Source organism: Electrona antarctica (genome assembly GCF_951216825.1).
Source record: "Electrona antarctica genome assembly, chromosome: 1".
NCBI lineage: Eukaryota > Metazoa > Chordata > Actinopteri > Myctophiformes > Myctophidae > Electrona > Electrona antarctica.
The window spans coordinates 46,508,988-46,534,752 of NC_136806.1; the positions used below are offsets into that span (position 1 = coordinate 46,508,988).

Here is a 25,765-nt window from a genome sequence, read left to right on the forward strand (position 1 = left end):
GAGGAGGGGGGGTGGGGGGGCATGGATGGTCTGAAAGGCCGTGAGCTGTTTAGAAACCACAGCGCAGCACACTGCAATGAGCAGGATCACTGTATATCACAGTGGAGCAGCAGCACAGCGCGATCCGTCGCTTCCGCTGCCTCGGCTCAGCTGTACAAAATGTACTTCTTTGGTCTCCTTCGAACGCCGTTTTTTTTCCCGTGGACACGCGCACACCACCGCACAGGATGTGATGTAATCGTCCCGTGCCGCTGTACCGGACGCGCACGTTACCAAGAACCGATCACATGTTTGTTATGTATAGAAGGATGTCAAAAGACAAACGATGAACTGAGAGACGGAGAGAAGAGAAATAGAGAGAGAGATGGATAAAGATGGTCCATAACTAGAATACAAATCTGTATTTTACATCTCTGTTTAGTGTGTGTGTGTGTGTGTGTGTGTGTGTGTGTGTGTGTGTGTGTGTGTGTGTGTGTGTGTGTGTGTGTGTGTGTGTGTGTGTGTGTGTGTGTGTGTGTGTGTGTGTGTGTGATGATATGTTGAATGTGACGCCCTGTACAAGTGTACATTCGGATGGATTTGGATTGACTGTTTCCATCATAATTCATCAAGTCGCTCTGAAGGCGATCCAAACAATACTCGTTCACTTTACCGTCGTTGCCGTTAAAGTTGTGCTGTGGACTCCAATATCCACCTGAGTTACAACCATTTTTAAATGATGTTATATTTTATTTTATTTTATTAGGCGTCATGCAGAAAAAAACAGGTGACATCATTCATTCGTTCATCGAGGAAGCATCAAGGCTATATAAACACAAAGTCTTTTGACTTATCATGGTGCATTTATAGTTATCATTATAGTTGTCTTGGTGTGGATGGTCTTTTAGAGCAGTGTTCCCAAACACTGGTTTGTGGGTCACATGACATTTCTTTTTATTCTTACTTTTTGAATAGAAAAATGAAAAGAAAAATCTTAAATAAATTAGAAAATAAATTTGAAGTAGTGGTGAAAATAGCAGATCTTACAAGTTCCCAATGCGGATAAAACATTTGGGAACTAGTGCTTTAGAGTTAAAGTAACACTCAGGACTTTGCTCGCAGGCATGCAACGAGTGTTTCTCCTGACATTTATCAAGTACTGGCTGGCTGCTGTCTTACAGAACATGGAGTGATTTCTCATACTGAGAATACTCGCTACTGTAATTTATGGACACACACACACACACACACACACACACACACACACACACACACACACACACACACACACACACACACACACACACACACACACACACACACACACACGCATGCACATTGCACACTCTCACGTATACACTCTCACACGCACACACACAATGGATTCAAGCCCAAGGCCAACTCTGACATTGAGTGATTTGAAAAAGAAAAGAAAGAAAGTTACAAAGTTTCATTCTTTTTTTCTTTCGGGAAATAAACCATTAGGTGCACTATATGGCTTGTTGCTAGGTGATACATGGCAGAGAGAGAGAGGAACAGAAAGAGAGAGAGAGACTGAGAGAGAAGGACAGAGAGGGAGGAAGGAGAGAGAGGAACAGAAAGAGAGAGAGAGACTGAGAGAGAAGGACAGAGAGGGAGGAAGGAGAGAGAGGAACAGAAAGAGAGAGAGAGACTGAGAGAGAAGGACAGAGAGGGAGTAAGGAGAGAGAGGAACAGAAAGAGAGAGAGAGAGAAGGACAGAGAGGGAGTAAGGAGAGAGAGGAACAGAGAGAGACTGAGAGAGAAGGACAGAGAGGGAGGAAGGAGAGAGGAACAGAAAGAGAGAGAGACTGAGAGAGAAGGACAGAGAGAGAGGAACAGAAAGAGAGAGAGACTGAGAGAGAAGGACAGAGAGGGAGGAAGGAGAGAGAGGAACAGAAAGAGAGAGAGACTGAGAGAGAAGGACAGAGAGGGAGGAAGGAGAGAGAGGAACAGAAAGAGAGAGAGACTGAGAGAGAAGGACAGAGAGGGAGGAAGGAGAGAGGGGAACAGAAAGAGAGAGAGACTGAGAGAGAAGGACAGAGAGGGAGGAAGGAGAGAGAGGAACAGAAAGAGAGAGAGACTGAGAGAGAAGGACAGAGAGGGAGGAAGGAGAGAGAGGAACAGAAAGAGAGAGAGACTGAGAGAGAAGGACAGAGAGGGAGGAAGGAGAGAGAGGAACAGAAAGAGAGAGAGAGACTGAGAGAGAAGGACAGAGAGGGAGGAAGGAGAGAGAGGAACAGAAAGAGAGGGAGGAAGGAGAGAGAGGAACAGAAAGAGAGAGAGACTGAGAGAGAAGGACAGAGAGAGAGAGGGAGGAAGGAGAGAGAGGAACAGAAAGAGAGAGAGAGACTGAGAGAGAAGGACAGAGAGAGAGGGAGGAAGGAGAGAGAGGAACAGAAAGAGAGAGAGACTGAGAGAGAAGGACAGAGAGAGAGGGAGGAGAGAAAGACACAAGATGAAGAAGAAGAGGGGTGTGAGAAGGCCGAAACGTGAGAGAGCAAGAGAGAGAGAGAAAGGAGAGACAGACGGATAGACAGACAGTACTGAGGGTGTGGAGAAAAACATCTATGTTGAGATCAGCCCTTCTTCACTTCTCTCAACAAATTAAACGTGTCTCTGATGGAAAACACATCTAACGTGCCAACTTCTTTTCATCCCATGTCCACGCCTCCAAGGTTTGCCAGTAGTCATTATGTTTTTGATAGTCACAAAGCCTGAAAATAGCATGCGTTCATTGACTCATAATGTGTACGGTTACAGTACATAGTTTAATTGAGTCAGAAGCCTTCTGGGAAGGCCGAGTGGCGTGTGTGCCTGCCAGCCATGTTGATTTGTTCGCCTCCGTTGTAAAAAGCCGGCATGGCTCAAAAGTCCTCCAAAGACTGCGGTCTGATTAATAGTCCGTCATGTGGAAGTATTGTGGCACGTGACAATGCCGGTGATAGTATCTTGGGCAAAAATAGACAATCTACAACAGTAGTTCTCAAACCTTTTGGGCCCAGCCCCAGGGCACCCCTGTAAATAACCTTTTCATCCACGGCACGCCTCAATTACTGTTATTACTATATAGCACCGCACATTCATGTCATGTTACGGTACGTAAATATGTATTGTTAATATATGCCCTAAGATACAGTAGGCTATGTCACAGGGAAAACTCGAGAGAATATCCGTTTCCAATAGGACAGATTGAAAATAATTATAGCTATAAGCAATAATAGGTCTATTTATTAAAATTTGAATGACTTATTTTTTTTCAGACAGCCAGCAATTGACACTTGACAGCCCAGTGGCTGGGCTGTCAAGTGTCAATTATATGAATGCACAGCCTAAACCTTAACGTAGCCTATGTGGTACTGGTGGTGGTGGTGGGCTGGCTGCGTTACCTATATCTCCGATGCGGTCCCCACTTGCGCACATTTGGCATTCGAGCGACGCATCGGGTTTATCCTTAAACGAGGACGAGACGAGGAGATTGCACATACCATAACTCCAGAAAGACATGGGCCTGCCTGCTGTAGATTAGCCTACAGTAGGCTACCGACGTTGGGATAATTGACTCTCCAGCTGCAGCAGACAGCAGTACACTCTGCACTCTCCAACATCCCTCCAAGTCATGAAAATATTCCAGCACAGGCAGCGCAAATCCTCGCATGCATGTGCTCATGCAAAACACTGTTTAAATGGCATCTAACTTGCAACATTGTTTTTAATTGCGCGATTTTAATTGCTGGTACACTTGGAAATATCCTACCAATTTCATATGACATGCCTTTACAAAATATATTTTTTTCACATGTATAATATGTATTAGTTTTATATACATTTTAGAAGTGAAAAAATAGTATTTAGATGCCTGTGACAGCCTGTCAGCTGGTCAGACAATGATGCTCGGCTTTTCTACGACAGAAAAACATTTTTTTAGGACAAAGCCTACGACAGCTCCCGACCTGATGTGATATTTGGCCGGGCGCACGTTCAAGTTCAAGTTCATGCTGGAATGATGAATGCCGATAAATGAGGGCCTTCGTTTCCACCACTGGGTGCATGTGAAGGGGGAGAGCTGGCATGCTTCGACACCCAACTCATTCCAAATAATTCCTCTTGTTTATCAGGCCATGCAATCGCACAATGGGGGACTTTAAAGACCCTCGTCACTCAAAGTAGTTATAACTCTGCTGGGATAGGTTGAAATCCCACCGCATGCCATAAGTAATTTGCCTCTCAAACAATCAATCTCACTCTCAGCGTATTGTTCATATCAATTAAGGAAGCAATTACAAGGGGAATTGGAACACCCACTCACTTTTTTTGAAAACCCACAAAACTAATCTGCTTAAAGTAAAGAATTTGAATGGAAACTTGGAAAGTAAAGGGGTGTGTGTGCGTGTGTGCGTGTGTGCGTGTGCGCGCGCGTGCGTGCGTGTCAGTGTATGCAGCTATGCACTGTACTGTACAGTAGCTGCGTGTCAAATGACGGAGCACAGGGCTGCTCATTAGCCAGCTAGCCCACTAACTCCCTGGGGGGTCATACCTTCATAGGAGGGTAAACAATTAGGAGAGTGATGGTGCGTTCCGGGGGGAGTCAGAGGTGTTTGTGTGTTGGGGGGGAGGGGGCGTTTCCCCGCAGTGAGGAGTGGGGTGTGTAGGTGGATCATTATGCCGGTAGACATATGAACCACTGCAGTCCTTTACCCGCTAAAGATTTATCGACGGAACCCGTGGTCGCACTTGGCACTGCACACATGTACACGACTCAATGTCCCTTCTTCTTTACTTACTGTAGTTCCCCCCCTCCCCCTCTCTCTCTCTCTCTCTCTGCTCTTTTTTCTAATCTCCCCTTTCACCTGTTTCTCAATTTCTTTCTCATTTAATTTCTCTCTCTCCCTCTCCCCCTCTAAGGTAATTTATTTTTCTATCTCTTGCCTTTTCATTTGGCCCTTCCCCCTCTCCTCTGCTCCCCGTCTCACATCTCTCCTCCTCCTGCACTTCTCCCGGTTTCCTTTCCTCTCCATTTCTCTGCGCTTTGCATCTGTCGTAAAAAGGCGAGGCGGCAGAGGCGAGGGCCACTCGGATCAATTCCTCTAGCGACGGGGAGGGAAGGGAGTGGAAAATGTGGCGTTTGTTCTGCATGAGCTGCCTCTGCAGTGGCCAAGCAGTTTCAGAGCAGCGCTAGCCAAGCGTTCATGGCGCAACCCTGACATGCACTGTTCAAATCCTAGGGTGTTCGTTTAATGTCATTTACGGGAGTGTACATAATGTAACCAAATGGACCATAATGGTCTATCTCAGTGGTTTTCAACCCTTTTCATATCAAGGTCTATTATTTATTCAGCATTTGAGTCATGGACCACTATTTGATGAGATTTAGCCTCGCAGACCCAAAACTAAAATAATATTTTGTTGTCATTGTATTTTGTCCACAATTACATGCTTTATTGATGTTGGTACCATAGGAGAGATAACAGGCAAACATTGATCAAAATAACAATTAATAATAATCTAACTTTCTGTAGACTTCTTGTAAATCAAGTAATACAGACTTTTAACAATAATTGAACTCTTGAGAGAGTAAAATGAAAGCAAATGGACCCATAGGGGTTGTTGTTGATTTAACTCTGAGATATGAGATAGTGAAATTGTACCTGTAAAATTCCCTCCTTCCTATATACTGTATACCAGGGTTCCCCAATTAATTTTCCTCGAGGGCCATATTTTGACTAGGGTACCAGGCTGGGGGCCGAGTCCGCACGCGTGAGGTCGAGGTCTTGCCCTGAAAATTCATTTTCAGGGCAGGACCCCATTTGAAAAGGATGCCCAGTTTGACATGCACAGGCTACTGACCCCCATTTAATGCCATTTATATCTGGGACCCCCCCCCCAAAAAAAACTTCTTCCGCGGGCCGCAAGGGGGCGCTCCGCGGGCCGCAAATGGCCCGCGGGCCGCCTATTGGGGAACCCTGCTGTATACTGTAGTGTATACGTCCTTCTCATTTCCTCCCCTTACTCGATTGCTTCCTTTGATCCCTTCCTAACCACTGCCCTTCCCTCGTTGCTTCCTGCAGCTGCTTCCTTCCTTCTGTACTTTCTCAGTTCTGTGATCCATGCTTCCTTTCCTTTTTGTTTTGGGTATTTAAGTCAGTCAAATGAGTTTCCGTGTCAAAGTGCGTCGCTGAGCCAAGACCCCTTACCCCCCTAACAGCTGGCTGGGTGAAGCAGTATAAAAGCACATTTCCCCAAAGTGGTGACATTCTCCCCTGCTTCCCTCTTGTGCTGACTTTTCATCTTTCTTGGATCACAGGAACATTGTCTCGACACTATCCTTCTGTCCGACACTCAGTCCTTACCAGTGCTGTATAATGTTGCTTGATCTTGGAGCTAAAGCGTATTTGTTTTGTAGTTTGTACAGTATACGTGTTGACATGTTGAAAGCAATTTAAGAGCTTCGCCCCAACCCATATGTCTTCTGAACGGAAAGTTGCAACACCGAGACAGAGGAGGCTGTCATGACAAGTTGTTGCACGGCAGCGGCGCCGCTTTTGGAATTTCAAATGAGAGGAACAATGCACCTTGAACTGAGGCGACTCCGGCTCCAGCTATTTGGACTTGGAGGAGAGTGTCTTGGTGAACGGACATTGATGAAATGCCTGCTGTGATGTGTTGCTCACGTACGCTGGATCATACGATTAGGAGGTCACCTCTAATGCCTCTTAATGATTTATTGCTAGTTGTGCACCATGTCTCACATGAAAATAGCAGATCTACAAGCTCACAACACGCACATGCATGGGATCCTGTAGTCCTGTACTGTACATCTTCTGTTTTTGGAGCGATACACAGTACAGGTATAGTATAAAACAGGCTTAAATTGTCTGCGGAGCATGTTACACCAACATTTCATTGATTGTAGCCTACTTATATGAGTGACTGACAAAAACCCCACTTTGAATCTTAAATCTTTGAATTTCTTGTCTTTTGCATTATTGCTTGACTCTTAGCAAATGGCTGCCGTGTGAATATGGGCAATAGTCTGAGGGGCAGGCAGTGACACTGGAAGTATAGGTGGAAAGCATACAGTAGGATTTGATCAAATCAAGTCGGGACACAATTGTAGTCTAACAGTAAGAGTTCTAATCTCCAGGCCATCGATGGATGCCATGATTTTAACTATTAGAGGCAAAGATGAGCCGGTTCTCTTAGGGTCTACAACAGTCACGGATGTTAAATTGAAACCATCATAATGCGTATGCACGCACGCACACATTTATGCACACAATTTCCCCATTGCCTTTGAGAAGCATGGCAGCCCTCCCGTAATGTTGTTATGCAAATGGAGCTTCTTCGAAATGATGTCTTTTAAATGGGAGAATCAATGAGCCGCATACATTTCAAAATACTTCAATAAATGGTGAGGCTTGTAATTTTCCAAAAAAAGGAAAGAAAGAAAAAAATGTATGCATGCACTGAATATTAAAGTCATCATGGTTTGAATTGATCACGTCTTTTGGAGACGTAATTATGAGAGCCCAAATTGGGTTGGGGAAAGGAATTTACATTTGTTCTTGCATGCATGCATGCATGCATGTGTGCACGTACGCACATACTCACAAATACTCTAAGAGCTTACATCTAAGAGACAATATTAAAAAGCTATATCACCCCTACAATAAATGTGCAGACATCAGTAGTGCTCCGGTGTCTTATTTGGGTGCTAAAATGTAGTAATATGAATAATTTAAGTCGCACACACGTTCAGACCAAAACCTGTATCATGAAGCTGTAGGTATTGATTAACTTACCATTGTTGTTTCAGCAATAGACCCAAAACTGTTGATAAAAATGTTGCAGGTTACGTTTACAGGTGGACCTGCAGGAGGAAAGAGGAGGGAGGTATAGAAAGAGAGAGAGAAAGAGAGAGCGAGATAGAGAGAGAGAGAAAGAAAGAAAGAGGGGAAGAGATCATAAACATCTTATTACAACAACAAAAGAACTAAGAAAATCAATTTCCATCTCCCCAAAGTCTTAATAAAAACCGTGTTGGTAACACCCCTCCCCACCGCCATATCAATAAACAAAATGTCACCTTGTTCAGAACAGAACAAGTAAAAGGAGACCCTCAAAAGTATAACCCCCCCCCCCCCCCCCCCACCCCCCCCCACCCCCTTCACCGAGACCCAAAGAAATGAAAATGTGCACTCAAGGTTGCCACGGTCACAGCTAATAGATGGCGCTGGAGGTTTGTCGAGGTCCACAGAAAACCTTCTCTGTATTACCTGCTTGTACAAACACAAATGTGATTACCCTGCAACTGGAGTTGACTTCCAATGAGGAAAAAGTGTGTAGAGGACATCCAGAGAACAGGTCCAACTCCCATCTCCTTCAGGAGTAGACAGACTGATATTGAGCTCTGAAAGGCTAAATCATATTGAGTAACATCCCTCTCCTCCGTCCAGGGTGAGGGTAGTGATGGTGATGGGGGGGGGGGGGGGGGGGGGGTACATGGCTTGTAGGTCGGTCAGTACGTTGGTTTGATGCCAGGCAAGGCCTGCCTTGTGCGTTGTCAGACCACAGAGATGTAAAGTTCTCTATTTTAGAAAGCGGAGCGTATGGAGAAGATATCAACTTTTCATTGGGGTGGCGTTTCATTTCTGCCACTGGACAACAAGAGCTCACCAACATGTGGGCAAGGCAATCATTATTATTGCTATTAAAACAAGTATTATTTAATTCTCAGAGGATACTTTGAGGGGTAAGCCATCTTTTAAATGGTGCTGAGATTACAAACAATACCTAAACAAAAGCAGAGAGTAAAAAACTGAACAAAAAAACAAGTGCATTGGAAAAAAGTCACATGACACATGAAACATTGAACACTGCCCCAAGGATATAAGTGAGGATCCTAAGTGATTTTCTGTGTGAGGGCATTAGGCCTACATATAAAAACAGTTTGAGGTAAATCGGGAGTCTGGAAGACAATACATAGTTACAATTGGCTTTTACTAATAGCAGACACTTTTTTACAAGATTGACTTACAAAATGGAAGCAGGGCAAGTCGTTGAGTAAATACATTGTCAAATAGATTAATGGTAGACATCAGGCATCTAACTAGCATACCTACAGTAGTATTGGTAAAAAAAAGAAAGAAAAACAAAACAAAAAAAGCAAACAATGTATACTGAATAGTATACTTAGAATCTGTGAACAAGCAAATAACATACATCTACTCGCTGTATCTAAATGGCAACAAAGGCTGATGTTCATGACAAAGTTTGTCATGAGCCTTGCTCATAATGATGATACTCAAGCGACAGTCATGGCTTCATAAAAAGTAGTGTCACCTATTATGGTCAAAGTTCTGCCACGCACACAAACACGCACATGATGCATACAGTCAGATTTACGTAATTACACACACATTTGCGAATGCAAAACAATACAATACACACAAACATACTGTATACGAAAAGACAAACAGCGTTGTTTTAATGCCTCTAATTCTCATATAGCCAGCGGCGAGCTGTGGATGAAGGAAGGGCTATGGATTATTTTGATGGCCAATTACTCTTCCTGTCGTACACTCTGAACTGCTGGAGGCCACTGAAGAGACATATCCCCTCTGAGTGCCCCCTCCTCTCTCTAACGCACGCACACACACACACACACACACACACACACACACACACACACACACACACACACACACACACACACACACACACACACACACACACACAGTTGACCCACAAACTTAAAAAAGAAATAACAGGGACAAAGATGTACTGTTAAGACGAAGAAATCATTAAAACTAGCCCAGGGCCACTCTGCCCATACGTGACTTACATATACATCATCTAATTAAAGTCGACCATAGATTACTCACAGGATGGCACGAGGAGAGGAGGCCAGAGTAATCAAAAGATGGATTCTTATAATGAAATAAGGCTTAGCTGTCATTCTAAGTAGTGTGTTTGAATGATGGAACTCAATCATCTATAGTTTTAGAGTTACATGAACTGAGTCTGTCACAGATCTGTTTAACCACTTGCTCGGCTATTTGGAAAAATCTTGAACATATGTGCTTTTAAAAATATATTATATATATATTTTTTAAAACACATCTTGTATGGGGGTCTCTAGCACAAAATATTTTCATATGGGGTCCGTGGTCATCCTGAGGTCCACATAAAAAGCAATCACAAATAAAAACCATCATGCAAACACAGGAAATAAAAACTAGAACTCAACACATAATAAACAAATCTATCAATCAACAGAGAAAAACAAAATAAATTATCACAAGTTCTCCACTGTCTATTGAAAATAACTGATTTTTGAATTAAAATGTTGATTATCATCATTAATATACAGTACGTGCGTAGCACAAATCTTTAGTATTTAATAAAGACATTTACCACGCTGATGATAAAGCTATTGTTTATGCCTTCAAAAACATGATTAGTATCCTTTTCAAAAACGTTTGCAGACTTCTGGAGAGCAGTAATCTCAAAGTTGTAGGGTGCAAAAGTTGTAAGTGCAAAATAAAATCAACTAACTCTGATGGAAGCAGTGTGTTCAAAAACAGAAATAGTGAGTGAATGAATGAATAAATAAATAAATAAATAAATAAATAAATAAATAAATAAATAAATAAATAAATAAATAAATAAATAAATAAATAAATAAATAAATAAATAAATAAATAAATAAATAAATAAATAAATTGAACCAAGTTCCAATTTAATAACTGATTGGTAGTGAAAATGTCACAATCATCCTACATTTCTACATTACACAACACTTCCTATGTAATCCATAGTAAGTTTTAAATGTCATACCCAGGGTTTAGATTTATTTGATATTGAAGAAAATGACACATATAAATCATGTGATATGTGACACTATAACACTATCCAATGCTATAATAATAAACAATGTATTATAACTGTGTGGCTGGACTCTGAATACAGTGAATGACTAGCTACGCTGAATACAGTGTAGCTCGTCACCAGCAGGCATTGCACACATCCCACATTGTGGCCTGGTGTTTATTTCAATGAGATACTCCCACCTACGCATACTGCATATAGACATGAGAGGGTGTGTGCGTGACATTTTCAAACAATCAATATTATTACAGGCTGTGACATTCTCTGTCTCATCAAATGGAGCTGCAATAACCACTGCTGTGGAGACAATGGACTATAGGGACTGAATGACTTAATTCGCTTTCACTTGCATCAACTCGGCATATAGGAACTTAAAGTCACTACTTAAAGACGGCAGAGATATGCTTCATTTATACACTGTATTCCCCCAAAAACCCTTTACAAATGGAAGATTTTATGAGGTTTTGTGCTAGAAAAAGACTCCCAAATTCTCAAAGGCATGAGAAGAATCTAGTGGAAAGTGCCATGGATTAGTGCAGGTTTGAACCATGGCTCTGGTTTGAACGGCCCATCATCAATAATGAAGTGGCTGAGAAAGAATGCCCCGTCAGGGCCGTCATAGAGTAGATTAATAATAGTTACGTAACAAAAGATTGCCAAGCCCAGCTGTGGATTTCCAAAATCCAGACCACAGTCAGTCTGCATTAATTGAGATGTTAGATTTATTTCCAGCCTAACTCTGCTATAGAAAAATGACCTCGTGCCTGTGATACTTCTAACCCATCCCGAAGCCTGATCAGCATTTAGTGTGTAACCGTGTGTAGACCTAACATAGTTCCCTACTGTGCTATGATCCCACATCTCTCTCTCTCTCTCTCTCTCTCTCTCTCTCTCTCTCTCTCTGTAGCTGCACAATAGGTGGGAGGCAAGCAGGGGGATATAATAATTTGTCTTTTCTTGACGTCCCTTGCGGTGTGTGATGCAAGGCTGGGGAGAAGGCTAATGTCGCCCCCCTTCCCCGGCCCTTCTTTCTTCACGGCAGTTCACTTTATAGCCATCCAATGAAGGGGGGAGAGAGAGAGAGAGAGAGAGAGAGGGAATGAGAATGTTCGCTTTATAGCTTTTCAATAAAGCCAGAAAATGGAGATGCAGCAGAAGAGAGAGAGAGAGAGAGAGAGAGAGAGAGAGAGAGAGAGAGAGAGAGAGAGAGAGAGAGAGAGAGAGAGAGAGAGAGAGAGAGAGAGAGAGAGAGAGAGAGAGAGAGAGAGAGAGAGAATTAGAGTCAGAAAGAGGGACAGCTCATTAACTGTCAGGGAAAGTAAGGCCAGCAGTATGAGTCACACCATACTGTAGCCCTGGAATGATTTGCCTTACTATGAGTTTGAATAACAGAGTAGTCACTGCATGGGACACACGCACGCACACACACAGATAATAATGCATACTTTGCACAGATATGCTACAATCTAAATAAAGATATGAATTGTATGCACATTTAGTCGCAAGGACACAAACACAGAACACGTTGAACAAATAGATCCATTTTGCATGCAGGTCACCCCTCAAACTCATATATAAACCATATATTCTCTCTCTCTCTCCTCTCTCTCTCCCGCACGCACACACACGTACGCACGCACGTACGCACGCACGCACGCACGCACGCACGTACGCACGCACGTACGCACGCACGCACGCACGCACGCATGCACGCAGAGGTTGAGCAAAACAAGTCTTCCATCCTATAGAGGTGAGTGTCTGGAATTATCACTCTCCATATAAAGTAGGTGACAACAGCAGCAAAGCAGAATGAAGCAAAATGATTGGCTATGGCCCACAGCAGTGCTGCTACTGACATCAGTTTCAATTTAACCCTGAGAGTGAAAATATGTTTACGCACAAATTAACACTGAGGATTGTACTGTGTACTGTAACTGTGTACTGTAATTGTGTACTGTAATTGTAATGTATAGCAATGGCCTAAATTGACATGATCGCTACAGTATATATAGGCTACAGCAATGTGTACTATTTATCTATGCCATGCACGCAACTATGCCCAACTATACAATATAGCAACAATGTTTATTATCTTCACTTTAGTTGCCAGTATCCTGTATGATTTATGTATCAAAAGGTAATATACAGTAAAGTATAATTATTATAAGGTATAATGCCCAATATAAAAAATGTAATATCGTAATTATATTAGAATGTTTCAGATATACTGTAGGCCTACAGTTGGGTGCCACCGATATTGTCCCTTATCATTTGACCCATTTAGGCCTGACCTCAAAATTTTAAAAAATCCTTCTAAATCCTCCAGTTTCCTGAAATAAATATTTTCACGATTTAAAAAAAATAGCAGACCTACAAGCTCGTAGCGCGCCACTCGGTGGCGCGCTATGAGCTTGTAGGTCTGCTATTTTTCAATAGCTAAATTATAACATAATGTTTAAAACACAAAGGGGTTTTGCGCAGATCACGCAAACCTCAGCAAAAAGAAAAGGACAATATCGATGGCCTCCAACTGTAAGTAAAAGCAATGCTTTTTTCTTGGCTATTCAATCTACTATTCTACTTCAATACTATGAATGTAATGCAATCCCGTTGTCACGATAAACTGGTTGGTGATACACAAAACGAATATTTAACTATAAAGATTCAGAATACATTCAGAAGACATTAAAGACAACAGAACGTCTCCGCAATGATTCTAAATATAAATGTTTTGTTTTCAATTGGTAATAAAATAATAATATTATTTTTTATAAAAATAATAATGATAACTAATACAAACTATTCATAAGGCACATTTCGGAAAAGGATTACAAAATGTTTTACATAAAACAAAAGACATGAAATAAAATCAACAGAATATAAAGCACAATTAACATGCGAATATGTGACATATGTCTTTGTTGAATCAAATTGTGTCAATGTAAAACATCTCAACTCCAACTTTAAAAGTGTTCATTATTAGACTAGACATTGTGTTATGATACATTTTCTGTGTTAGGTAAGGTGTCCAATCAGTTTAATATATAAGCTGCAATTGATTAATGGTTCTTTTTACACCATTTCATTCAAGTCTACAAGATAAGTAAATAAATAATCAGATTGATATAGTGTTGGAAAAGAAAGAAAGAATGAAAAAAGAAAGAAAGAAAGAAAGAAAGAAAGAAAGAGAGAAAGAAAGAAGGAAGAACAGGGCATTCTCAAAGTCAGCTTCCTGGTTGCAACATCTGCTGTTTCTACAAGTAATCCCTGATTCATTCAGACAAAAGACACCAGTTCACACAGAATCGAGTAGATGTTTATGCGCAGAGTGGAATAATAGAATGTCAACATCAGCTGTCATGTCTATAATGATAAAAAAGTGAAGTGAAAGGAAAGGTAACTCTAGTTTACTATTTCTGTCTTCCTCTCTCCGTCTCTAAAACCAGTCTCTCTCCTTCTCCTTTCTGTCTTCCTCTCTCTGTCTCCAAAACCAGTCTCTCTGCTTCTCCTTTCTGTCTTCCTCTCTCTGTCTCCAAAACCAGTCTCTCTGCTTCTCCTTTCTGTCTTCCTCTCTCTGTCTCCAAAACCAGTCTCTCTCCTTCTCCTTTCTGTCTTCCTCTCTCCGTCTCTAAAACCAGTCTCTCTCCTTCTCCTTTCTGTCTTCCTCTCTCTGTCTCTAAAACCAGTCTCTCTCCTTCTCCTTTCTGTCTTCCTCTCTCTGTCTCCAAAACCAGTCTCTCTCCTTCTCCTTTCTGTCTTCCTCTCTCTGTCTCCAAAACCAGTCTCTCTCCTTCTCCTTTCCAGCACCTGTCTTTCTCGCTCTTCTTTTTACAGCGCTTCCAACGACACATTTATTGGTCAGCTATAAAAGAAACTTTCCATTTCTCTTTCACTCCTGTCTCACCTCTCCATGACACTATCTCTCTCTCTCTCTCTCTCTCTCTCTCTCTCTCCTTGTAGGTGTAAAACGAGCTGTGCTGTTCAACTTCCTAGAGCATGTGCGGAGAATATATATTAGTTCAATAAAAAGCAAAAGCGCTTGGCCCACGCCGTATAGCCTACAGACGACAGACTATAAATATTTAATGCCTCCCAGCAGCCATTGTTGGTTTTTTTCCTTTCATTTTTGCTGAAGGCAGCTCAATTGCAGAAGGCGATCCAACATAATTCAAGAATATTATTCATATCATAATTTGTAGACTATACCCCCTCCTCTCTCTCTCTCTCTCTCTCTGTCTCTCTCTTACACTCACACTCAGGAGTCAGGTCTCTCCTACCCCCCCCCCCCCCCTTTCGCCTGTTTGACAGATTCTTACCATTTATTTTTTTGCAGCCATGAATCAATTTGGGCTCTTGCGCCATGGAACTGAGGTGTCACTTAGTGGTGGACCATCAGCACAAATTGGGCCCAGAGTTAGAGGAGAGTGTTAGGTAAAGTGGGGGATACAGGGCCAAGACATTCCCCCAGGTACCTGTGTTGTACCCTCCTATGGCCTAATAATGGAGCGTAATACTGTAACCACCGATACACATGCAATGCCTTTCCCCCTCTAAAAAGTGTTGTGGCATGCCTGATTTATCCTACTTCATTAGTTCCAGTTGGCCTTCCAGGTGTGCCGCAGTGGGGAGGTGCTGGCGTGGTGATGATGGTTTTGGGTGTGCAGATAAACGTTTCTGGCGCAGTTGACCAGTTAACTGAGAAATGCGTTGTCGTTGAAGTGTATCGGACATTGCTGTTGAAGTTGCTATATGTTAAAGGGTCCTTGAGCAAGACACTTAACTGCTCCTGATGAGCAGGGTGGTGCTTTAAAAAATGTCCTCTGCCATCGGCGTCTGAATGTATGCGTGAGTGGCTGAATGTAATGGAAGTGCATTGGAGAAAGGTGCTATATAAATGCAGCTTTTTAGCCTGATTATCAGACTGAAGCTGCAAGCTGCAAGAAGAGCAGTCCACTCAGAGAGTGGCCGGGGTCTATGGGCTGGATCCAGGCTAGCACCTTTTATTTAGGCATACGACTTTTATTTACAGCTAATTCTGTGGGTAATAGACACCTAAATGTGGTGGATATTCACAGCTATTACAACTAGAATTCTTCACGCTATATAAAACAGTATGAAATTTAAACACAAATATTAGACTGTATAATTTAACAGTGTGCACTGTGCAGACTCTACCTTTAAAAAAAATCTATATCTTCCTGCCGCAGTTAACAGATGGAATGTGTGTTATCTATTGTGAAGATCTGGATCAACGCATTTGGACCTGAACTTGAAGTAAAATTATTATCGTCCCTAAAAGGACAGAGGCAATTTACCCAAATGGTACAACTTCAAAATGTGAAACTGGTGAAGCCAGTAAAAGATCAACAATGAATTAATCCAGTTAAAGATAATTAGTTTAGCAATATTGTAATCCATGTCCTCGTCATACATTTCAATGTCCCTGACTAAACTATGTCTGACTTCGTTTTGGGAAGGTGGGGTAGACTTAGGCTACTGTACTTACTTAGGATTAGGGGTAGAGCAACATTATTTTATTACATTTCTGAGAGCATCGTGTCTTATTAAAGTCCTGGCAGGCATGAATGAAACACTGCCAAGGGCATGATGATGTCACTGTCCTCGATTGACATAACTTCTACCTTCTTCTTCTCACAGGTAAATGGAATGCAAGAGTTTTCTTTAAAACTTGAGACAGCTATGATGCTGTGTTTGGGCATCATTTACAGCAACATTTTTAATGCTACAGTATTTGCTCCATTATTTTAAATTAAGATTTAAATTACAGCTAGGGATATATAGTAATTTTATTATATATCATTGTATTCTCAGTAAATCAATAAAAATCCCAAGTGTAGTAATTTATCTGTTTGTAACTCTGTTTGTAGAGAGTTAAATTGATATGCTTAGGACTAGGCCATTTCATTCAGTTTAGTACCTTTCTAAAAACAAACTACAAACAAACGAAACGCTCCGACCTTAATCCTATTTGGCAAGACAATAATCCCAGGAACCCTACAGAAAATAAATAGAACATTAAGAACAGAGTGGAGTTTGATGTCACATGCATTATGATCACCTGGAGACAATTTAATTCATTTTCTTCCTGAAGACCTAAAGAATGGAATAGATGGTGTAACTGACTCTCAAACATTTCACATTTTTCTCCTTGCTTCCAACTGAAATAATTAGATACAAAATGGAAATGGATACCAAGAAGGCACCTTGGTTACTTGGCAACATCTGCCATTGCTACGGTATTCAGAGTTCAGACAAAGGTCACCACTTAACATGGAAACGAGTAGATCCCCAACAGCGGAATGAAGAAAGGATACTTGACAGTTTAGAAACTATCAAGTGGAACCTGAACAGTTACCCGCACGCACGCACGCACGCACGCACGCACGCACGCACGCACGCACGCACGCACGCACGCACGCACGCACGCACCCACGCACGCACGCACGCACGCACGACTCTCCCGCAGAGCAACAGCCAGCTCTCAACAATAGATAAACAACTAAAGTGTTTGACGCTGAATTCAAACATTCACAAAAAAGAAGAATATCTCTCTTTTCCTTTTATTTACAAAGTGGAGGCCCACTCATTATTCTTTCTCGCATATGAAACAGCGTTTTCTCCGCCAAAGCCTGGCTAGTGTAAGTTCAGGGCTTTGTGAGTCGGGCGTAAACAACGCGAGGCTGATCAGCGGTGAGAGAAGAATGGCGTTGCTGTCACATTTTAATTGGGGCGCAGAGATGAGGAATGGTGGTTTTCTTGCGCCAACGTATTCTCCCATCCATCACCGCCTTTTACAACACAGTGTCAAGTGAACTTCAGGAAAGAACTTCATTCTCCTCCTACTGAGAAAGATGCAGTACCAAGGAAAGGGGGGCGACAGAGGAGAAAATATTATACTGTACATAATATATCTCATCTCTCTCTTTCCATTTCCATCTTTCTTTCTTTCTTTCTTTCTTTCTTTCTTTCTTTCTTTCTTTCTTTCTTTCTTCCGCTCCCTCTCTCTGCCTGAGGGTGTTCAGGTTTTATTATGAGAAGAAATGTAGTCAAACTCAAATGTAGAGCAGGATGAAAGAATGGAATGAATGCACAGACAGAAGTCTTGGTCAGAATTCACCTGAGGCAGGCGTGCGTGCGTGCGTGCGTGCGTGCGTGCGTGCGTGCGGGCGGGCAGGCGGGCGTGTGCCTGGATACTCCAAATGTATTCCTATGTATATTCATTGTTATGCGTGAGAATGGATATATGCAATGCATATTTATCCCAAATTATTATAATATTATGGCTGTGCGTGTGTGTGTGGGTCCATAGAAAATGACAAATTGGTGCTTGTGTATAGAGGCCCACCTGTATGAACCCCCTTCCCTTCTCGTCGTCCACCACAACTACCATCATGAAAATAAACACTGACTGTACTGTATATCATAAGCACCCTAGTTCCTGGTTCACAGCCACCCATGCACTTATTGCTATAGATACCATATAACAGCACATCCTCATACACACAGCACACAGTTAATTCCTAGGCAACAAGGAATTGTGTGTGTGTGTGTGTGTGTGTGTGTGTGTGTGTGTGTGTGTGTGTGTGTGCGCGTGTGCGTGTGCGTGTGTGCGCGTGCGTGCGTGCGCGCTGCCACCCAGGCAACCGTTCAACCAGCTAGGCAAGGCCAAGACTGTTTAGGACTGATCAGAGCGGTCTGAAAGACAGGCAACATGCCAGTCAGTCAACCGATCATCTAGCCAGCCAGTCAGTCAGTCAACCGATCATCTAGCCAGCCAGTCAGTCAGTCAACCGATCATCTAGCCAGCCAGACAGTCAGTCAGTCAACCGATCATCTAGCCAGCCAGACAGTCAGTCAGTCAACCGATCATCCATGCAGCCAGCCAGCCAGTCAACCGATCATCCATGCAGCCAGCCAGCCAGTCAACCGATCAGCCATGCAGCCAGCCAGCCAGTCAACCGATCAGCCGGCCAGCCAGCCAGTCAGTCAACTGATCAGACAGCCAGCCAGTCAACCGATCATCTAGCCAGCCAGCCAGTCAACCGATCATCTAGCCAGCCAGCCAGTCAGTCAGTCAACCGATCAGCCAGCCAGGGTGACTAGAATAGGTCTTGACTGATCTAGAGGACATGACAGGCTAGGAGGTTCGTTGACTGGAGCAGGAGACACAAATCAATAGCAGGTCTAAAGCAGTGACTCACGGACACACACAGACGAGGTGACGAGAGCTTTATTCCACTGGATTATCTCAAAGGTACTGGTGACTGGCAGGTGTGTGTGTGTGTGTGTGTGTGTGCGCGTGTGCGTGTGCGTGTGCGCGTGCGCGCGTGTCAGAATAGTACAGTACAGCATTTGCATGGTTTTCTCCAGACGTATGTATAATCATAAGTGTTGTTGTGCCTGCAGGGAAAGGATGTACTGTGTGTGTGTGTGTGTGTGTGTGTGTGTGTGTGTGTGTGTGTGTGTGTGTGTGTGTGTGTGTGTGTGTGTGTGTGTGTGTGTGTGTGTGTGTGTGTGTGTGTGTGTGTGTGTGTGTGTGCGCGCGATAATGGTGTGTATGGGATTTTAATGTACAAGCCAGAGTGTAGTGATGCTTGAACGTCTTGAAGCAACGATAGATAGATAGATAGATAGATGAGACACGGCAACAAACACAAGTGAGCTCCAACACGCGCACACACGCGCACACACACACACACACACACACACACACACACACACACACACACACACACGCCTCAGTCAGCTAGTGAACCAGTCACCTCAGTGTGCAGTGTAAGCGTTCCATTCTCCAGGGCCAGAGAGTGAATCTAATGAGTTGGTCTGCTCTGCCAATCAGGCCTGAATCCAACGTCTAGAAGAAGGCTCAGATATCGCTATATTGAACTGTAAACAACGACCTGAACTATCGATCAATGCCATATCAATGTGCCTCGCCAATGTGCTGTTTCCATGCTTTGGAAAACACACCTTACATGTGTAACACGATACACTAGGCTTTCCATCTTTAAACCTAATCAAGACCATAGATTCCCAACCACATGACACCAGCGCACATCGACATTAAACGTTAGAACATCGCATAGACAAATGGCAGCTATAATAGGAAGCCACGGGATGGAACATTTAGGTAGAAACTTTAGCTCAATGATGAAATTGCATTAATGAAATGAAATGTATCTTGGATCATATTACCATGAACAACAACCACAAATGTCTGAGCACACCAAAATAAAATTCATCTTAATATATTAAAATCCACATCTTTACAGAATACAATTTCCTTTAAAAATACATTTATGAGGCTGTATTCTTTGAATCAGTGCTCTGAGCTTATGCATAACATAAGCCATAGATTTTTTCCCCCCCGTAAACATCAAAACATGGATAATATACCTCACATGCATTACCTCTTTGAATAAAGGACCACCCAGGCTTATTATAAAGCTGTACACTGGCTGAAAGCGGGCAACACAGATGAGCATACATTTACAGTACGGAGACAGATTGAATCCTCTGGCCTTTTCACACGCTGCACTGTTAGCAGACAAATATCTCCTGGTCCAACATTAATCTGCATAAAGTGCCGTCGTGCAGAGGTGAGTCATGTGTAATATACGCTGAGCATCCCATAATAGAGGAAAAGCAGTACCTCCTGATCAGAACACTCGGTTGCTGGCACCAACGCTGCTGCTGAGGCTGTGCCGGAATGTACTGTGTGTGTGTGTGTGTGTGTGTGTGTGTGTGTGTGTGTGTGTGTGTGTGTGTGTGTGTGTGTGTGTGTGTGTGTGTGTGTGTGTGTGTGTGTGTGTGTGTGTGTGTGTGTGTGTGTGTGTGTGTGTGTGTGTGTGTGTGTGTGTGTGTGTGTGTGTGTGTGCGCGCGCGTTTCTGCTGAACAGACTGGATAAGAATCCTCTCGTCTTTCTGATGCTGTACATCTGGTCTTCCCTCTCTCCTACCTCTCTCTTTTCTCTCCTACTACAACATGCTTCTCTTGAATGGCTCCTTTCTTTTTCCCAGGGCGCCGTGGGCATTCAATGTCAAACTCAGGACACCCTTGGTCGAACTGCAACGGCGCCTGCGCACATCAGCATTGTTAGGCACATGCCATAAGGACACCACGGTTCTGTGGGCTTTTTGTGCTGGTTTAAACTCTCTCCTCTTTCCTATTGTTCATTGTGTTCTTTCCTTTATTTAATATTGAGCTTATTGTGTTCTATTTTCTCATTTCTTCTTTCTTTTCTTCCCCCTCGCCCCTTTTCCGATATCCTCTGTTGTCCTTTCTTTTGTTGCTTCCTCTCTTCATTTTTATTCCGCTCTATTCCTCTACTAAACCCTCCCTCTGCTGCTGAACTGTCATTTTAGACCTGCGATTGGACATGGAGCAATATGAAACTTTCATGTCACGATTATCCTGGCCAAAATAATTGTGTTTCACAATTGTATCCCCATCACCAAAATAAACTGAATAAAATTGCACCAAAACATACTGGAATCACTTTACCTCACATTTTGTCAAGAAACAAATATTTGTATTTCATCACAGATAGTGATGAAATAAATAGAATTTCACGCCACGTCGGTTAAGTCTACAGGAGCAGTACAGGAGCTTTTATGCAAAACGTGTACAATATGGCCACCAGTATGGTGATGAGGAAATAACCTTAAAGAATCCCTTTGAGTATATTCAGTGTGGAACTACTCAACGGAGTAGAGAGAGACAGAGAGAGAGACACACACACACACACACACACACACACACACACACACACACACACACACACACACACACACACACACACACACACACACACACACACACAGAGAGAGAGAGCGACAGAGAGACAAAGGCAAGAAAGAAATGATGTACAGTAGCTAGCAATCTGCCAGGTGACAACAAACAATCATACAGATGTTATACACGTACAGTATGCATGTCATGAGCACAAATACATTCACATACATTACTTATTGATCATCATCATACTGCTAGTTTTACTGTTGTAGACAGAACTCATTTCATCATACTGCTAGTTTTACTGTTGTAGACAGAACTCATTTCATCATACTGCTAGTTTTACTGTTGCAGACAGAACTCATTTCATCATACTGCTAGTTTTACTGTTGTAGACAGAACTCATTTCTTTTTAAGTGCATCTATTTCTATTAAACACAAAATAAGATAATTCTGTGAACAAAGCAAAACTCCCTCACAATACTGTAGTCAAATTTAAAGTTACTGGATCATTTCATTTCAGTCTGTCATCCATCAACATTGTTGTTGGAATTTTTTCTGATGGCTGTGACTGAAAAAAAGAAAACGCACCTCTATATTAGCCATTTATTTATGAGACGTCATCGTGCTGTAGTCTCCTCAAACATGTCTCTGAACTTCTGAAGTTATATTCATCTCTAGCTGTTATTTGAAATGGAACTCAAAAGAAAAATATATTTTCTCTTACTATGGCACTTTCCAAGCCTGCCACGCTATAGGGGCTACATTATGCAGCATGCCAGCCAAACAGACAGACAGGTTACAACTGGATAATAGTCTCTTTCCTGTGGAGCAGACGGTATCACCTAACACAGTAAGCTATGCGGGTAATTGGGCTCTTTTGAGATGAATGATGTCTCATTCAGTGGCATTAGTCGCCCACAGTAATCAGCCACAGTGGTATTCTATCTGCACTGCCATAGATTGTAGCCAGGCACAGAAGTCGCAGTTTGTAAAGGCCTTATTAAAGCTACAATTGTACATCCTCTATTGATGGAGGGAGGTGATTGCAACTGCAACACCCTGGATTTGAACCCGGGTCTCCCAAGTAGTTTAGACAACATGTATACCACTCAATCAACAGAGAACCTCTACTTGGCCACGGGAGACACTGGACTTATTGGACTTCACTCTGGGCTACTTGCCAACCAGTAGGTACCCAATGTCAGGGTTTACATTTCTCAGTGGAATAGTAGAGACCGTCTCCAAACTGCAGATGACAAGCTTTTTTCTCTATTAATGACATTTTGTTTTTTAACAAATGTGTTCTCAAGTATACATTGTAATAAGCAATGCATTATTGCATTCAGATTTAAGATATTAAAAAGAAATGTCCTTTGTAATTTGTACTTTTTAATACTTAGGCTATACTAAAGCAGGTACTGTAGTAGGCCTACTTTAACTCAAGTAATTTTTTGACATGAGTAACTTTCACTTAATCACTTGCAGTTGCATTGTATTTGAACAAGAGTACTTTTACTAAAGTACTGGGGAGTACTGTCCACCACACTGCCCATCGTATTAAACGTGGGCCTGTAAAGCCCTTTGAGACTGAGACAGTGATTGAGGGCCATACAGATAAACTTGATTAAACACAAACCTGCATTCTTCCCCTCAAAATGGTTAAGTGCATTAGCCTACTTCAGATGCACTGCTTAACCACTGCAGCACTTCTGCAGGAGAGATGCCGGGTGGGGGAGACTACAATGGCTTCCACTTTATGCGTTCAAATTAGGGCCATATACTGTACACATTAGTTACAAATGACAAGTCTCAGTGTAAAAAGGGCTTGTTGTGCTGATGCACATTAGCATTTTAAGGTAACAAGCCAAATGTGTTGTAAGACAGTCTTTCGAACAGCTCCTGTGAATATTAGAGATTTCTCCAAACATATGGGATCCTGCACTTCTGGCCATACTCTACTCTACTCTACAATAAATACTATACTGTACAACACAACCAATGTATCCACTTCTACTTTATTATGCTATGCTATGTATGCCAGCCTAGCCTATCATCCTATCCCTATCAGTAGCAACTGTCGCATGGCCTTTTTGGATGCTAGAAATTGCCATGGTCTTATGATGTTAACAGCCAAGTGAGTTTAAACTGAGGTAAGGTTACAGACAAATCAATGTTTCTTTTCTAAAGGGGAATTAAATCTTAGGCTGCTTTTGTGCCACCATATTGTGAATTTGCTGCCATCTAAAGGTTCCACTAAATCATCTTGATGTCTAGGCTGAGCTTGAGACAGAAGCAACACAGGTGCAGCTAATAAAATCAATAATGTGATTTAGATGCGGCAGTAAGCAAGCATTGATATTACCATTGACTTCTGTCAATTGGCATTTAGCATGACCACGTTGGCACGTCTAAATCTAACAGACACATTATGAATTGTTTAGTTGCATCTGTGTTGCTTTGAGTAAGCATCGAGGTACCAAGCTCAGCCCTTTGTGTGGTGTCTTTAGATAGCATGCAAAGTCACACAATGAAAATGGGCCTTGTGTTTACTTCCCCTTTAAATTAAAATCTTGAACAAAATCCTAAAAAAAACACAATCCAATCTAAAAAAAATAAGCAATACTTACACACTTACAGTACATACAATTTACAATTTCAGGTGAACAAAAGAGACACATTCATGCCTCTGTGTTTGTCAAGATTTAAACAGTTCTCCTTCAAACAGTAGGCCTATCACCTTCTATGAAGCCCATGTCTATAATGCATTATAAGCATACATATAATGCATTATAGAATGTGCCTATAACACTGTATCATTTTAGTTATAAGCACTCATAATGCTCAATGCTTTCTATAGTATAATTCTAATTCTAATGTGCTTTTAATACTGTATAATTACAGTTACAAACACGTAAATACTCACATATTTTATAACAGCACATTTTATAATAATATAAGCATTACCATAATTTACACAGTGCTTTGTAAATCTCATACAGTAGTTGTAATGCCATATAATAATTGTATAATGCATTATAATCACTATTATAAATTATAATGTTGCCACTATACACATTGGGTGCTTGAAATGAATTGGAAAAAAGGTATAAGGCCTACATCTAGGAAAGAACAACAAAAATGTTTCTCCCCATACCTCCAGGAATGTCATTACTTAAAACATCCTATATAGTGTTATTATGACAGTGATTATAATGCATTATACAAATTATTATATGGCATTACAACTATGACATTCACAAAGCACTGTGTCCAGCAGTTACTATTATGATACTTGATGGTATACGTTATTATAACATGCTTTGTAAAGTTGTGTTATGATTAAGCATTATGAATATAATAGCTTATAGCTATACTTATACAGTGTTATAAGCAGATTATATTGCATTAATAAGTAAGTTTATAATGCATTATAGACATGGGCTTCATAGAAAGTAAAATTAAATAAAAACATATAATAAATACTTGGCTCTAATGAAACAATTACATGTGGCATTAAGATTAAAAACAAGAAGCTTTTTTCCATTGCAATGTCACCCCATGTCCACCGGGGAAAGCAAAACAGAAACTACTGATTTTGTATTTATACCACTTACATGATTACTTAATAATGATAATCTGCATGTTATTCTCTGAATTATATCTTTACCCTAAAAATGTTAATGTAATATTAATCCTTTTGAAAATGTCTCGTCAATGCATGAGCTATACTAACAACCACAAACCCATGAAGGGAGGAACAGGACGAAGAAAATAAACCAAAAAAGGACAAAAGAAAAAGAAAAGTACCTTTCTTGCCAGTAGCTTCATTTTTGTTGCCTTGTGCGTCTAATAAAAAAAAGATCAGAATTAACACAGATTCTAGCAACACGTAATCCAGACTAAAATGTTGTTTCTCCTCATGAAGGAAAACAACATAACGGTATATATCAAGGAGTGAAACAAGACAAGGCAAGGCTCGGATATCTACGGTGTCACACGGCTGCCAACACTCAGTGGGTGTGAGTGTGTGGCAGGGTGGGGGAGAAGGACTTGGGTAGGGTGGGGTGGGGTGGGTGGGCGGGCGCTGAACATACTATAACGGCAAGAGCAGGTGGGGAG

At 41.8% G+C, this 25,765-nt stretch overlaps 2 protein-coding genes across 4 annotated transcripts in view; one reads left to right on the forward strand and one right to left on the reverse strand.

Annotated features, from left to right (window-relative positions):
* glra1 (glycine receptor, alpha 1) overlaps positions 1-25,765 on the reverse strand; it is a gene marked incomplete at its 5' end in the record, with an annotated part of 116,859 nt that overhangs the window by 67,090 nt on the left and 24,004 nt on the right. For 2 of the 3 annotated variants that reach the window (XM_079505540.1, XM_079505539.1), the window contains 2 exons: positions 7,800-7,867; positions 25,454-25,492. In XM_079505540.1, the coding sequence (XP_079361666.1) occupies positions 7,800-7,867; positions 25,454-25,492 (107 nt within the window). The remainder of the gene's footprint in view (positions 1-7,799; positions 7,868-25,453; positions 25,493-25,765) is intronic. The other variant, XM_079505541.1, reaches the window with a different exon arrangement.
* LOC306926235 (uncharacterized protein) overlaps positions 1-25,765 on the forward strand; it is a 154,108-nt gene that overhangs the window by 59,989 nt on the left and 68,354 nt on the right. The gene's annotated exons all lie outside the window — the stretch shown is intronic.